Source organism: Pleurodeles waltl, chromosome 12, assembly GCF_031143425.1.
Source record: "Pleurodeles waltl isolate 20211129_DDA chromosome 12, aPleWal1.hap1.20221129, whole genome shotgun sequence".
NCBI classification, from domain to species: Eukaryota; Metazoa; Chordata; class Amphibia; order Caudata; family Salamandridae; genus Pleurodeles; species Pleurodeles waltl.
This window is the reverse complement of record NC_090451.1, coordinates 305,221,251-305,238,342: the sequence shown is the minus strand read 5'-3', so window position 1 is coordinate 305,238,342 and position 17,092 is coordinate 305,221,251. Positions and strand designations below refer to the sequence as shown.

The following is a 17,092-nucleotide window of genomic DNA, read 5'->3' as shown; positions in this document are numbered from 1 at the left end:
CACTGCCATGACTTTGGTGAACACCAAGGGGTGCTGGTGAAGCCAAAAGGAAGCACAGTAAACAAAGCGCTAGCTGCCCACCCTGAACCACAGGTAACGCTTGTGGGTAGGCAGGGTGGGGATATGGAAATACATACCCTTCAAGTCCAACGCTATCATCCAGTCTCCTTGGTCTAGGGAAGACAATACCTGAGCTAGAGTAAGCACCTTGAATTTCTCCTTTTTGGGAAAGAGATTGACATCCCGTAAATCCAGAATAGGGCTAAGACCGTTGTCTTTTTGGATATCAGAAAGAGCAGGAATAAAAACCACTGCCTACTTCTGATATTGGGACCCTTTCTATGGCACCCTTGGAAAACAAAGCCGCAACTTCCTCCCAGACCAAAGTTAAGTGATCCTCCATCAGCCGTTCTTTTGAGGGAGGCATTGTGGGAGGGAAAGACTGGAAGGGGAGGGAATAGCCCTGTATGATCTGCAAGACTCATTTGTCCGACCACCAGTGAGGGAGATCAAATTGAATCCTCCCTCCAACTGGACTTACGTGGTCTTGTAGAATCACACTAGGAGGGCTTGGATGCTGTAGAGGAATGGGGGCTGGTCAGACCCTTTGGGTCTGAAGGCACCACCAGCACATCTCCACACAAGCTGTTGACCTTGTGCAGGATGGTGGCTGGTCTGTGGACCGTGTGGTGCCACGCCCCTTTTGAAGCCATGAAAGGGGCGACAGACAGACTGCAGGCAAGGGGACACCGAGAGGCCCAAGGACTTGGCCGTAGCCTGGGAGTCCTTAAAGTGCTCTAGCGCGGAGTATTCCTTTTTACAAATATGTGGGACCCATCGAAGGGCATGTTCATGAAGTCTGCCTCGACATCTCCCAAAAAGCCAGATGTATGTAGCCAGGCATGGCATCGAAGGGCCTTTGTCGATGAAATCGCCCTACCCAGGGAGTCAGTTGTGTCCAAACCACATCTTATTGTAAACTTTGCCACATCTCTCCGTTCCTTAACTGCTTGGGAGAGAATGTTCAGTGTCCTCAGGACCTGAGGCAGCACCTGTGCCACCGTATCCCACAAAGTGTGGGAAAAACAGTCTAACAGGCATGAGGTGTTTACCGACCTCAATGCCAGGCTGATGGAAGAAAACATTTTCTTCCCAAGCTGATCCAGCCTCTTGTATTCCTGATCCCGAGGTGTGAAAGGGAACACACCATGGGAAGTGGATGCTTGGACTAACAAGCTCTCTGGGGTGCGGTGTTGTAAGAAGAAACTAGGTTGATTGCGGCAGCCAACTGTCCAGTTTAGAGGAGCCCCTGTGCTGGGTTTGGACCACGTCTCTGGCAGGACAATAGTGAGGGCTTGATTGAAGGGCGACATGGGTTCCGATGTGGAAGCCCCCAGCTGAAATACCTCTGTTAGGAGGTTAGTCCTGACCGGCACTGAGGGCAGTTTGAGGTCAATGATTTCTGCTGCCCTACACACCACCACTGCATAGGATGCACCCTATTCCATAGCCACTATAGGAGGGGAAAGCAAGCCAGTATCTGGAGAGGTGTCCAGTACACTGGCATCTCCTTGTTCCTCATATCAGTCCAAGGGTTCCAAATGGGTCCCATTCCTCACCAGTGCATGGCTGATCATATAAATGCTAAGGCAATGATCTGGCACCTGTGGGCACGGACGGTGGCGAAATCGGCGTCGTGCGATGCAGTTACGGCTTATCAGCGATTAGAATGGGGCTCGCTCCAACGGTGGGCGTCAGGATCGTGACGTCGGGAGTGGTGCCAAATAAGGTAAACTGTGTGAAGCTGGCGCCGCTCCGGATTCAGATCTAGGAGGCACCATCAAAGCCGCTGCAGAACCTGATAGGGCCTCTGCCAACCCTGCAGGGCCCGAAAGCGATTGGGTGAGACCTGCCTGCTCATGACCTCGTAAAACTCTTTCAATTCACCGGTGGTCGCTCTGGCTTCCAGGAAGAGTGGAAGGTGCAGAGTCGGCTCTGGCAATGGTTCCCCAGAACTGTGCCTGGAACGTCGACATTCCTGAGGTGCATCGTCGGCCGACAGGCAAGGCAAATTTGAAGTCCTCTTGGACTTTTTCTTCTTCTTGTGACTCTTCCCAGAGTGCCCCGAGGACCTCGAGGAGGATGAAGAGAATTTGGGGCACCTGGAGCGGTTCTGCAAGCTTCTCCTTGACCGCTACCTCCGAGGAGCCGCACCAGCCGACGTCGACTGCCGGGTTGCTATTAGCTTCATTGACCGCTCCATCAAAGGTTATGGAGTCATGGCCCAACAGTCCGAGCATGACTTTGAGTCGTGGTCGTGCTCGAGACACCAAAGGCAAAGAGGGTGGGAATCGATCACCGACATGGCACGATGGCAGGCGCCACACGTCTTGAATCCCATCTTCCTCAAGGTCATCCTCTCACAGACGAAAAAACTCTTGACAAAAGGGATGAAAAAGGCCTGTCAAAAAAGACAGTAGGGTAGCTTTGTAACGGATCTGCACTTAACCAACGCGTAAGAAAAGAACTGATGTAAGCGCGCATGGGTGGTGCCTTTGTAGGCAGCCGTGATTTCACAGATGGCTCCAATGACACATGGATCCGAACGACTCCACTCAATGGTGTGTGCAAGGGTATTGCTCAGCAAAAGTTCTGGATTCCAATCTGATGTCTGGAAATTCTAAAGGTAAGGAATCTGCAGTTAGAAGTCTCTATCTGATACCTTGTTTACCTAGGTGATACTGCTGGTATTAAAGATAATGGGGCATAAACAGTGATTTAGTAAGGGATGATGTGGTAGAATGTCTTAAGGCTATTGATGATGCAAGTCTCATTGTACAGGATGCCTTTTAGGGGAGCCAAATTCGCCTTGGCTAGGAAAGTAAGCTGAGCATTTCCACTCACCAGGTGAGCGAGGGCCAAAGGTTGCACTATTTACCTGAAGTTGCATTAGGAAAGTTAAGGGTTTTACTTTTTCAGGTGTGAGAGCTGGTACCATGCTGTCTTAGTTTTCTTAGTGATGTTTTTTTTAAGTAGATGCTTGTTCCAAGGCTAGTCCAAGAGATTTTCATGTCCTGAGGTTTATTTCTGATAGCAAGGCTTCAATCAGTGGTTGCATGGAGAAATTCGAGAACAAGAGGAATTCAATTTTGTCGGGTTGAGTCTTAAGTAGGAACTTGACTTCCAATTCTGAATTCACTCAAAGTACATATAAAGTTGGTGACTTGTTAAATAAGATTTTAAAATAAAGTTAAGTGTCATCATTCAATCCTGACGTTGTTATTGGTATATAGAAATCCAAGGAGTTCCATGTAGAGGTTGAAGATAATGGGGCAGAGGAAAGATCCCTGGATACCTGCAGGACGTCGTTATTGATTATGTGATTCAGTAGTTATACAACCACTGGTTTATCAGTGATTTTTCTGTTAAAAAAAGGCAGTTAATGGGTTAATAGATGCCAAATCAATATGGGTCCACACTACATCTTTTAAGCATGGGATGATTTTTCCCACTGTAAAGTTATCCAGGAAGGTTACGTCTGAGGGAGGCATTGACGATGTTGAGAAAGGGTTTCAGGACATCTCTGTAAAACTATTTTATGATAGATGACGGCAGAATGTCATCTTTATAACTGGTGGTCTGGAGGGTGTTGCAAATGTTGATGAGTTCTTTTTGCCACAGGGGGTCGAAGGTTGTCTACGCCATGGTACAACAATGAAGGATTGTAGATGAGGTTGATGCCTGCTCTGTGTTGAAATTGTGGTACCTGACTTTCTTCATCTTCTCACTGAAGAAGTGATTACTAGTGTTGTATTTGTTCACAGAATGTGAGCTGGTAGAGTCTGAGAGCGGCTTGAAATTTTTGACTACTTGAAGAGGGCTTTGCTTTTGGTAGTTGCTTTGTTATTGATCATTTTCTAAAAGGCAGCTTTGGACACGGTGAAGAGGGACTTGAGAGCTGAGGGGCATGTTTTTCTTGGGCCAGCTTAATTTCTGTTCTTGTCTTCAAACGATGCATTTGTTCTCGGAGTTGGTGAGTTTGAGGGTGTGCGGCGTAATGTCCATAGTTCTAAGGAGTGTGTCAAAAGACTTTCATAGTCTTGATGTGTCATAACTGGATAGAATGAAGTCTCTGATAAATAGGGTGGGAGTGCTGAAAGGAGCCACTAAAGAAGTCCAATACTACTTCTGTTGTTGGTTTTCAGGGATCTGTAAATCAAAAATGAGGAGGCTATGAGTGTGATGCTCAGAGTGAAAAATGGCAGGTAGAGTGATCAGGGTCTTAGCTGTTACTTTTTTGCTGGAATGCAGCGTAGACCTGTGGGTGATGACAAGTCCTTCTCCTATCTTGTGTATTTTATCTATAGATAAGATGATGCAGCCTGCAGAGATAAGAGCATCAAGGATGTGTATAAAACTGGGTGTGAGCCCAAGGCTGGCCTAGCCGTATCGGACCCATGGAGGGTGGAAGGGTAGAGGCACACTTTTGTTACTTGGGGAGCGGTTTTGTAGTAGTGCAGCAGTTTTAAAAGCACTGCACCGTTCCTTGTATATCCAACAATTTCCCAGCAACAATAAAAGTGCCAAGATAACTCTGGTGATTAATGTACCTGGTGAAGTGATATGGGAGTTTTGTCTACTGTCAGTTTTGACTCTTCTAAGGTAGCACAGCACAGAGGGTTAATATGCCTGCTGCAAAGAACACTATGCAGATTACTGAACAGTATGGATTATCCCACAGAACACTGGGATAATGTTTTTGTCAGAGATCTTTGTTACTGTGCAGTTCATATGCTACAGTCATAAGCTAGCACGGTGAACTATGAACTGCCATGAAAGGGCTGCATGCAAACAGCATGTTAGAAAGTTATATTTTTTTCTTGGTCTTTAATTATCCTAATTTTGTTAAAATGGGTTTGCTTTGGTAGAAATAAATTGTTATTAGTAAAGCCAACCCTACCACAGTGTTACGTTCTGAATCTTGAGTTTATGCTTCACCAGACCAAGCACTCTTAAAGAATGCCTACCAGCATGGATAACATGTGAATCCTACACCTTGTAGTCCCCTCTGTCTTTTATAACGTTTTCTATGCACTAACTTGCATACGTTTGATTAATTGTCGCTGCATGTGTGTATGATGTCAAGTGCTCTAACACCCTAAGCTGGTAAGAGAGGCGCTCTAAAACAAATAAAAATACATGTGTGAGAGGGCTATCGGGAGATGAGAGGCACTGATAGAAGGTGATGGTGAAGCAGTCATTGAAGGAACCCCAATAAAGATTGCTATATCCTGGTGCTCTGTAGGGTTATCATTTACTGTGCTTTAAAAATGAATACAATTGGATATCTAATAAAAAAAATTATTGTAGAATGCGCCATTTTTGCCATTTCCCCCCCAAATGTTCTAGGGAAGGATAACGTCCCCCCCTTATGCTCGCTATAAACCCTATGGGGGCTGGTCTGACTAAATTTGCCAGAGCTGCTTTTGCTTCCTAGTTCAGCACTGTGGGAGTAATGTTTCTGTGATGAAGGCTTATTCTAGATTGTGCTGTGTAATCATGTCAGCTAAGTCAGCTGAGGTGTGTTTTTATAAGCATGAGTTGGCGGGTTTGACCTCTAGGTGGTTTCTCTGTTATTGTGTTTTGTATGTCCTAATGATTGAAATGGAAATGAGTTTCTGTGAGTGTGCAATGCGCCTGTGAGAGGCACATTGTGTAGGTAGCTTACCTGAGTGGCAGGGATCCCGGCCCTTCCTGGTCCAAACAGGAAACACCTTTGTTTTCACCCACCCTTAGCTGACAAAAGCAGGCAGTATTATATCCTCAGAGCCAGTGCTTGAAATGGAAAAATAAAAGTGCAGGTACTCTGAACGAGAGTACCTGCTTCTTCCTGAGAAGTACCGGTACCCTCCAATTAAAAGTATTACGTTTATCTTAAGAAGTGCAGGTACTCTCCCTCTCAAAATAAAAAACTACTGGTACTGAGTACCGGACAGTACCGGCCCATTTAAAGCACTGCTCAGAGCCAGCCAATGTAAGGGAGCATGAAGCTACCGGAGATCTTCTGGGTAGGTCCTGATTGGTTGGGTGGTAGTAAGGTAGCAAGCCATGGAATAGGAGGGCAGTGTGGGTCACAGTGGAAACAACCTTAGCAAATCATAACAACAACAAAACTCCTGCATTTTCTACTTATAAATTTAACTTGTACCAAGATTGGGTTGTTTTAGCAACTGTACCATGGCACTTTAGTCTGGATAGCTTATTTTTATTATCAAGATTTTTTTTTTTTAATCTATGCTGTATCTGTAACCTTATTATAGGCCTCATTACAACCCTGGCGGTCAAAGAACGCCAGGGCTGTTCTGGAGGTTGCACCGCCAACAGGCTGGCGGTGCAAACTCTCACATTACGACCGCAGCGGAAGCGCTGCGGTCGCACCGCCGCGAACGGGGGTTTTCCGCCACATTGGTCCCGGCGGATTCAATCCTCCAAGTCAGAGCTGCCGAGGGTATTACTAGTCCCCCTCCCGGCTGGCGGAAAGGGGAGTCGCAGGGCATAGCAGACAGTGAAAAGCGCGACGGGTGCAACTGCACCCGTCGCACCGTCGCAACACCACCGGCTCCATTTGGAGCAGGCTCCCATTTTGCGGCCGTCATCCCTGCTGGGCCGGCGGGTGGAAACTCGGGGATGTCGAAATGGCCACTGCGGGAGTGCGGCCGCATGGCGGTTACAACTTGGCGGGCGGCAATCTGTAATGAGGGCCTATGTCTCTATAATTAAGTCAGTAATGACACACTTCAAACACATCAGTAACAGACCACATGACTTTCTGTCAGTCCTGGGGGATATAATAACTGGCTCCCGGATGGAAAACAGGTGGTATGCCCACATTGACAGCACATTTAGACAATGAAATATGCAAAACAGCAACAATAGACAGGCATGCACATTTATCACTAGCTACCGTTCGCTGATTTTCTCGGCTCCGTCAAGTACCGATTTTAAGAAATTCCTTCTTTCTTGATTATTCTCTCTGTCCACCAAAATCACTGTGGAGAAAAAAAACAGAGCAGTTAGTCAAGGAGTTGAGGCTGGCCGTCGTCTTTACAATGGAGGGGCCCGCGGAGAGGAAGAGACGCAGTCTAGTCTCTCTCCGCGGGCATTTTCGGGAAGGGAAGTGGCGCGCAAGGCGCCTTATTGGTAGAGAGGTAGGTAGGGGTGGGTCTTAGGCAGGGTATATAAGGGGGGTGGAGGGTGGGGTCGGCCTCTTTACCGCGCCGACGTTAGGTAGGAAGGAGTTGTTATTTAGGACCACCCAGCTTAGGAAGACAGAAGGAGGAGATCGTAGGTAGGCAGGAAGGGGTAAGTAGGAGCGGTTAATAGTCATTTAGGACAGGTGAATTCGAAGGGATGGCAGGAGATGGGGGAGGGTGGAGAGCCAGGTGCGGGCTTGTCCACCCTTCCAGGGGGAAAAACAAGGATTTGAAGGATCAGAGCGGGGAGGGGTAGGCTACAGGCAGGGAAGGCATGGGAAGAATAGGGGAGTAGATATGGTAGGGAAATTGAAGGGAGATATTTTAAGGAGGAAATAAAGGAAAAGGAATTGTTTAAGTTAAAATCTGTTAAAGGAAATATAGTCAAGTTTTGAGTAATGATGTTTTAAAAACCTGTTCTAATAAATGACCTTTTACACCAACAAGAGTGTCACGCCTGTATGTCCCGATGTGTGCCTGTATCAAAACGGAAGATGTCTTCCTTCGACCGTAATTCTCCCGCCAAAGCAGCATCTTGGGGCTTATGTCGCTGGGTCCCACCAGTGAACCCCCTGCCAGGTAATCGTTACTGTTGATGTGGAAAGCGATTTTATTTGGACCCAGAGTTATTACAGGGTAAAGTTGATTCATGATTCCAACTCTGCGGTCTATGTCGAATCACCTTTTTTGCTAGCTGTGACCGTATCTTATCTGAAGTGGGTGGATGTATGCCAAAACGATCGAGTTCAAAGACACTGACGTGGGGAGAAATCACTAACAAGCCGTTTTATTCTCGTGGCCTGTCAAAAAAGAAGCATGCGCTGGTTTTGCGTGTCAGATGCCTGTCGTCTTCCATTAACAGCACAGCCAGGCATGACTGTAAAGGGCAGCGTCCTTCTTTAAATTCCATTGGACTAGATTTTACTATATTATCTTTAACGAAAGAAGGCAGTGAGTAAGACACATCACGGGTTTTCTTTAACAATAATAACCACCTTTTGCGCAATTTATTTTTCCGCCCAGTGGCTATCCGTGGGGTATTTGTGACACAGGGTCACTATCACACGTTTATAGACTGGTGGAGAGCGGCGAAACATGTTTACTAAAGCTGCCAAACACAAATTTAGACAATAATAACGAGGCACTATATTGACTGCTCATTCAAATGTACTACTTACTGCCCATTTAGCTGGACATCCCTCCTATGAGGTGCTTATGTAAAGAGATTGAGTTATATCAAATGTACATTTTTTCTGTTTGTTATTCTGGGAAGTCTAAAGGCGCAAATTAACATTTGTAGATTTCTAATTTTAAAGTTATGAGTGGGATCTTTCAGATGAGCTTCTTCCTGCCGGCAACCACTTCTATGTCCCAAGATCTTCGTGTGGCCTTTTTATGTGGGTAGATTTGCGGCCCTACATCACCACAACTTACATTAGCTCACGCGGTGGCAGAAATCTGGGAACATTGTCAGAACCAGAGAACTCACTGCTCTCCTCCTCATCGCTGCCTGAGAGTCTTGCCCAACTCCCAAACAACCTCATAATCAAAGTGATCACTGCTCGAGAGCCATATGCATCTCTCTGCTCACATCTCCTGCCTCATCCATCTTACAGGAACCCCTGCCTGACAGGTCCATCCTGACTAATATCCAATCTGACCAACCCAGGGACCACTGATTAACATATCTATTTCCACACCCCAATTGGTGCCCTTCTGGTCACTGTCGCTCCTGATACCTGCCATTGCCCAGAAAAGTATTACAATGATCATTGTGTGGAAAATATGCACAACTTAATTCGGTCCTTTACCTTCGAGGTCACATTAATCTCCGTATGACAAACCATGCAGCGACCCCTGGGAAAGTACTTTTGAGGCTCCATTTGTTGAAATTTATATCGGAATGTCGTGTTTCAAGTTGCGACCGCCATCTCAGATTCAATTTACACTTGCTGATGAGACTGCGAGTATGATGTTTCCACTATTTATTTTCTGCTCCTTATATTGGATATTCACTTATTTGGTGAGATCTCTGACCGATAATGCTGGAAGCTATTTTTAAATAACATTGTGACAGTTTTTATTGCTCTCTGGTACACAGAAGTAACTGGGGACCTCTCTTCAGTAAAGCAAATATCTTGGTGTAATTTTCTTTTTCTCGAAGTTTGTCAAAATTGTATCTCCTTTGGTGTGAGAGATGGTAATTTATTAAATACTGCGCTGTTCACCCTTTAACACCACATATTACTATCTGATTCATTTTCCCACCAAAGGTCGGTACATCAGGAGCCTAATTCAGTCTTGGAATGTAACCACCCACTTATAGAAAATACAACTCCTTTTAATGACATGGCACAATCAGCTGCTTCTCGTTCATTATTTACATCCAATTCCTCAATGAAAATTTCAACAACTTTAAATAATAAGAGGTTCAAACAGGATTGTCCGTCCCCAAAAAAGTAGTCAACTCCAATTCAGTGGCGATTTTACTGGATGAAATTAGAGCTCTTCGCCCCTTTGTGGAAGAGACCAATAGTAGAATTCACAATCTGGATGAGAAATGGACTACTATAGAACAAAGAGTTTCAGAGGTTGAACAGCGCGTTATTGACTTACAAGATGAATCTAATAAAATTAAAATTTTGGAAAAAGAGGTGCTTCAATTGAAGAAACATTCAGAAGATTTAGAAAACTGGAATAGACACAATAATTTACATTTATATGGGCATCCAGAAGGAATATATATATATATATATATAAACATATATATATATATATAGAGAGAGAGTCCAGTTTAATTTTTTGCCTCCTTCTCACCGCAATTATTGGATCTTCCTCCTACCACTAACTTAAATATTCAACCAGCACACAGATTGAGTCAACGTCTCTCTTCATCTGATACTTCTATTCAACCTAGAGAAGTGATTATACTATTATTGGAGTTTGCTGATCTCCCGAAAGTTTTGAACTCAGCTAAATCTAAGAGACAACTTGTTTGGTCAGGTAAAAAGATTTTTATTACACAAGATGTTTCAAATGCTACAGCAAATAGGCAAAAAGAACTCCTCAACCTTCATGCTGCCTTACACACTATGGGAGCCCGTTATGGACTTTTTCATCCATGTCATTTCAAGGTCACATTTCAAAATAACACTACAACATTTGATAATCCAGCTATCCTTCGGAGTTTTATAAACTCTCACATGAATACGTCTATGGACACCAGTGCGTCCTCTAACCATTAGATTGTTTCATTATTGTCCTTCCCTGAGAGTTCTCTTAACTTTAATGCGTATTATTATAGTTTATTGAAGAGATTCTCTATGCACTAACTAATTTTTTCTTTCCTAACAGATAATTCTCTCTTTTGAGAAGTTCTCCTTCCCTTTTTCTGTGTATAGTACCATTGCTGGTGTGTGGCCCTTGTGGGATGTGCCATTTTCATTAGTGTTGTCACCACCCCACGTTTTCTCCTTATATTTAATCCAGGTATATGTTCACAGTCATCAGTTTTTCAAATGTACTGTCGTTTCTTGTCCTTCTTTTTGTTTCCTATCCTTTTGTTCCTCTTCCTTTCTTACTCATGGTCTAATCTTTCCTATATATGTACTCTACTAAATTTATTATTTTTCACTTCTGTTATTCTGAGGTTTACACTTTGTGCTTACTTAATGCTCCGAATTGTCCTCCTTAGCTCAATGTATTTATTTTTTAAATATCATATTCAGAATAATCTCATGGAACATAAAAGGTATTGCTATTCCTATAAAGAGACAGAGAGTATTATCTCCTATGGCTAAGTTTAATCCAGATGTAACTTTGCTGCAGGAAATTCACTTGAATGAAACTGAATCTTTAAAACTTAAACGAGGTTGGGTGGGTTCTGTGTTGGCATTCCCCCAAAACTGCTAAAAAATGGAGTAGTGATTTATGTAAGAAATATTTAATTTTAAAGTTATTTTGCAAGAGATTGATGTTGAAGGTAGATGGATTATAGTTAAGTTATTAATTAGCAAAACTCCCATAACAATCTTTAATGTTTATGCTTCCACCCAAACGGATTATCAATTTTGGCCCATTATATTACAGAAATGTCTCCAATATAAAGATACTTATTTTATTTTACGAGGCGATTGAAACCAGATTATGGATCCTTTTTTTGGACAGACAATTTTCGGTTAGGTTTCTCACAAATAAAATGCATAAACAGTTCAGTGCAGTTATTTCAGAATCTTTTTTAATTGACTCCTGGAGATTCTGTAACCCTACCTCACGAGACTATACTTTTTACTCTAATACACATGGGTCACTGACTAGATTAAATCATATTTTTATTTCTCAGTCTCTATCTCAAAATATTATACAATCAAACATTAGTCCTATCCTGCTTTCTGACCATGCAATGGTGGTTACAGATTTTGATTTGATTCCTTCAACATAATCTCCACGCCGGTGGCGTTTCAATAATTCTCTATTAGAAGACCCACAATTTTCCATATCCTTCATATCGTTGGCTACCAATTTTTTTTTTCACTTAATGATTGTCCAGGAATATCACTCTCACTTTTGTGGGACACTTTTAAAATGGCAGCTAGAAGATTTATCATTGGTTATGTTTCAAGGAAAAACAAAGAGCGGATCAAACAACATAAGCAGCTGTTAAAGTCAATCAAATTATTGGCACAGCAGTTTTATACTTCTAAGTCCAATGAAGTTCTACAAAGACGTTTGAAAGCTAAATTTTACTTTAAAGAAATCTCAATGAAGGAAGCCTCCTCTATATTGATGAAAAGTAGTGCTTTTTTTAATGGTGGGTGTAATAAAGCTGGTAAAATGTTAGCCAACTCTTTCAAGATTGAAAAACAAAAATGTAGAATTGAATTCTTGATTAATGTGCATGGTGCACAAATTTCTAAAGATAAAGATATTTTAAAAGAATTTTCAAATTTTTACAAGACATTATATACTCCAGATACTCAGATGCACTCAGTAGACATCGACCCCTATCTTCAGAACTCTCCCAAAATATATCCTTAAGGGATATTTTGACAACTCTTTCACTTTACATAAAGGGAAGACACATGGCCCAGATGGCTTTACGGTAGAATTTTAACCTCCATTTTTCAAACCTTCTTTCCCCTAAGTTACTAAACCTTTTTCCACATTTTTTTTTTTTTTTTTTACTACTGAAGGTTTTATTTCGGGTACATTTCATGAAGCCACAGTCTGTCTTACTCATAAAGAAGGAAAGGATCCAGCTCAGTCTAAAAATTACAGACCTATTTCTTTACTAAATGTGGATTATAAAATATTTGCAAAACTTTTAGCCTCTCGGATTGAAGATTTCCTTCCCCAAATAATAGGTAAAGAGCAATCAGGTTTTATAAAAGGTCAATTAATTTCTGATAATACTAGATTTTTCTCAATGTCTTAAGTAGAGCCCATCTTTTTAAATATCCACTTGCAGCCATAACTATTGATGCTGAAAAAGTTGGGGGTATATGCTCAAATCTTTAACCTGGCATGGATTCGGCCCGAAAATTACTGATTTCATTTGGCTGTTATATGATTCTGCTAAAGCCGCAGTTTCAGTCAATGGTTAAATTTCCTCATATTTTTCCCTTTCCAGAGGAGTTTGTCAAGCCTGTCCTCTTTCTCCCTTGCTTTTTGTGTTAGCACATAAACCATTTTTATCTCACATTCAGCAGAATTCCTTCATAACAGGTTTCCCATATGGTGATCAATCTTTGAAGTTAGCTGCGTATGCTGATGATATCCTCCTTTTTATATCTCATCCTGCAGTCTCTCTTCCTGCATTACTCCATGAAATTAATTATTTTTCTGAAGATTCAATATATAAAGTTAACATGGATAAGACAGAAATTCTCCCACTAAATAAATCCTTTACCATGTCTTCTTTTCAATGGACTCCATCTAAAATAAAATACTTGGGTGTCTGGTTTGGTAATTCAGTTCATAAAACTTTCAACACCAATTGTAAAAGATGCTTTACTCACATTGAGAACTTCATCTCTTCATGGCATCAGTTATTCTTATGGGGGCGCTTAGATTCAATTAAGATGGTGATATCCCCGCTTTTGCTTTTTTCTATGTTACCTGTTAACATTCCCCAATCCTTCTTTAAGGAATTGACTTGCTACTTTCTAAATTCTTATGGAATAACAAAAAAGCCAGAATTTCTATAACTTTTCTTAAACAAGCTAAATTATCATGTGGAGTTAATTTTCGTGACTTTGTCTGATACCATAAGGCTTTTGGTTTATGCCAAGCTTCTCTTTGGCTATCCAAAGTTCAGTCTTCCTTTCATCCACTGTGGCTGGATATTGAAAATAAATTACTTTCTTCTTTTACCCCACAAGAAATGTATTCCTTTTCTTCTAAATCTTCATTTACTTCTATACCCCTGTTTTGACATTCAACATCTCTACTACGGTCATTAAATCTTCCTATTACTCTTTCTGGATACACCTTCTTGTCCATGCCTATATTGTATAATAAACTTGTAAGAATTCATAATAGGCCTTTTTTTTTTTTAGAAACCTTGGAGAACTAAAGGTATTATGTGGATATCACAGTTATTTGAAGGAGATGCTCCTATTACCTTTCCTCAATTTAAACATAAATTTCATATTCTACAATCTTTCCAATATCGTTTCTCATTTATGATCAATGCTGTCTTAGACATTTTCTTTACTTTACCAATTAATTCTGCTACTGTTTCTAGCACTCCAACTCTACCTACACTCCAAACTTTTAATCCTAAAGCCTACACAATATATGTTTGTTTCTCCTCCCAGTCCAAGTCGTCCTAAATCTAAAATTGAGTTGCTTGGGGAACATGATCTATGGATCTCCTGGGATGTCTCCTTTTGGCATTAGATTTGGGTTTGTATTAATAAAATATCACGTGCAGCTAAAATAACACATTCATTATTTTGTATTTATAATACACTTTACACTACTCCATTTAGCAGAGTTAAGTTTTCCATGGATACATCATCTACATGCTGGTCTTGTGACTATCCCAACAGTAATCTAATGCATATGTTATTCTGATGCAGTAATACATTGTCTTTTTGGCATAAGATTCAGGCCCAAATTAAGCAAGTTTTTTATTTTTCTCAATCTTTTAATATCCTAAATTTGTTCTTAGGTTCCTTAACTAATCAGTGTATTCCCCTATTATCTAAATCCAAACTGATAGATATATTTTTAGCAATTGTTTTCCATCAAATAGTTATAAATTGGAAGTGCTCAGCTAAAATATTATACAAGATATGGTGGGAATCTGTCATCAGCACAAATTAAATGTTACATATACATCTTCCTGCACAAATACATATAACAGAGAATCCTTGTGGTTACCAATGACTACCTTTCTTCAAAAGAAAGTAGATCAAGTTGCTCCTGTTTCTAAAACACTTTAACATAATTTTCAACCGCTGTGAATGTTTATCTCTCTCTCTAATTTTTATATTGCAATTTTGGTACACCTTTGAATACAAGGTTTATTCAGTATTGCTTCTTTTATAGGTATACAAATGCTTTTATTTTATGTTACAATAAGTGAGAACCTGACTTCGTATTGATATATATTTATAGAAATGTTTCCTTGTCTTCTTCCCTATTACCCTCACTTCCCTCTTTATTTTTGAAATATTTCATAAAAAGCTTTATTGAATTAACTATTCATGTTGAAATGTGCTTATATGACAGTATCTTTTTTGTTATCAAATTTAATATTTATGTTTGTTGATGTTAAATCTAGCGTTTTTAACTTTAAAAAAAGATGAAGTAGAGGCTTGCATTAAACGTTTTAATTTTTTGTTTTATGTTTGGGAACATACTATGCAGCAAAATGGACCAAAAGTCAAGAGATAGCATGTGCTGATCCAACTTCATGGACTTCAAGTAAAAGGTTAGCTAAGAATTTCCTCCATCAGTCAAGAAAAATATGCCTTCTGGAGTGGGGGAGCTGGTGGACTTGGGGACATGGCCGAGTCAGATGGGGATTAGGGAGGGACTCAGGTTTCCACACTAAATGAACTACTGCATGTCATTCCAGGCTTCTAGGCCACCCTGGAGCTGAAAATAGACACTGTGGCAATGGATGTTAAATTGACCAAGGAGGACATGGGCCAGATGGCGGAACGAGTGACGGCGATGGAAAACACCCTGAAGGAGCACTCCGGATCTATAAAAACCCTGAAGGCTGAAATCCACACCTCCACGAAGCCACCAAACTACTCCACACACGTGTGCTGAGGATGATGAAGGCAGGTCACGCTGCCACAATGATGAATCATAGAAATTCCAAAGAAAATGGAAAGCAATAATGGGAGAAATGTATAGAGGAGCTCCTTTTTGCCAGTTTGACCTCAGAGGACTTCTCAACAAATTTTCCAGTGGAAAGGGCCCACAGGATACTCGTGACAGCACCAAAACCCGGAGCAAGACAGAGATCAAAACTTCAAGGACAGGGACGCTGTGCTGAGGGTTGCCCGACAGCAGAGCCCGCTTCTATATAAGAAACACATGATCAGTATGTTCCCTGACTTCATGGAGGAGGTACAGGTCAAGAGACACTCATTCAACAAAATCAAAATTAAACTTAAGAAGCATAATCTACAACGTTCCCTACAATTCCCAGTAAAATTGTGCAGTGGACCACAGCAAGGCTTAGTTCAGCACAATACTGTAGGAGGCCTGGGACAGCTTGGAGAGATGGTGCTTGGTTCGTCCTGGAGGTGGCCACCCACCACCCCACTAGCATGGAGAGGACCATGGGCAGCAATACGACATGGCCTGGGCACACCCCTCTGATTGGGGACGAGTGTGCTACTGAGCAGGGACATGCCATTGCCATGGCAGAGGGCGGGGAGCAGGCAAGACAGCATGTCACAATTCATTGAGACAGTCTCCAGCCTCAGGCAATGAGCTTTGACCCTGAACACTTTGTTTTTTTAAGGTTTGATGTTTGGACAGGAATTGCATGAGACATCACGGCATTGGGGGGAGAGGGTAGTTCCTCATTCGCAGCCTGAGAATGTAGGGTGGAGGGTGTTGTTTTGGGGAAGTTGACATTGACACAATAGTATGAGGATGACATTCTAGAGTGGGCAGAGGGTCCTGACAATAGGGTTGGGAAAGTCAGAATTGGGGTGGGAGATTGGATAGGATATTGGGAGTTCACCCTGCTCTCCTGGAATGTGAATTTACTAGGGAGTATGCTTAAAAGAAGGGTGATGGATGTCACAGTATTTGATCGGGCGAAACCCGATCATACTCTTCAAAACAGGAAACCAACTTGGTGGGCAATAAGAGCACTCTCTTGGTAAGTTGATGTTAAAGGTGTATATCACACTCAAGATTCATTACAGGATCCAGGGGGTGGGTATACTGGTGAAGAGATCTCTCTCACTGACAGTCCCTCAGGACTTGGACTGACCCAGGGGGTTGTCACGCTTTGATCTTGGGTAAATGGAATGGATTGTGGTACTTCCCACTAGGCCTACCGGCAGTGATGCTACAGAGGGCTGGAGACAGGCTGACACAGATCCACCTGCAATCACAATTATAGCAGGTGAGCTAAACATGGTTTTAGAAACTGAAGTGGATAGGATTACGCAGGACTAGAGACCACTAGGCAAGAACACTCAATTGAAAACACCTATATCAGTAATGGGCCTGACAAACATAAAGCGCGAGGCAAGACTTGCAGACCGCTGCTACTCGTATGCAACCCAATTGGCAGGATCTATGTCCCAACTGGACCGGCTCTTGGTCCCTTGGACCCAGTGGAAGCGATGCAGTGATAC

At 42.1% G+C, this 17,092-nt stretch overlaps 1 protein-coding gene across 4 annotated transcripts in view; it reads right to left on the bottom strand.

The window, feature by feature from the left end:
* Positions 1–17,092, bottom strand: part of RPGRIP1L (RPGRIP1 like) — a 687,119-nt gene that overhangs the window by 35,968 nt on the left and 634,059 nt on the right. For all 4 annotated transcript variants that reach the window (XM_069216318.1, XM_069216317.1, XM_069216321.1 and 1 more), the window contains exon 24: positions 6,965–7,049. In XM_069216318.1, the coding sequence (XP_069072419.1) occupies positions 6,965–7,049 (85 nt within the window). The remainder of the gene's footprint in view (positions 1–6,964; positions 7,050–17,092) is intronic.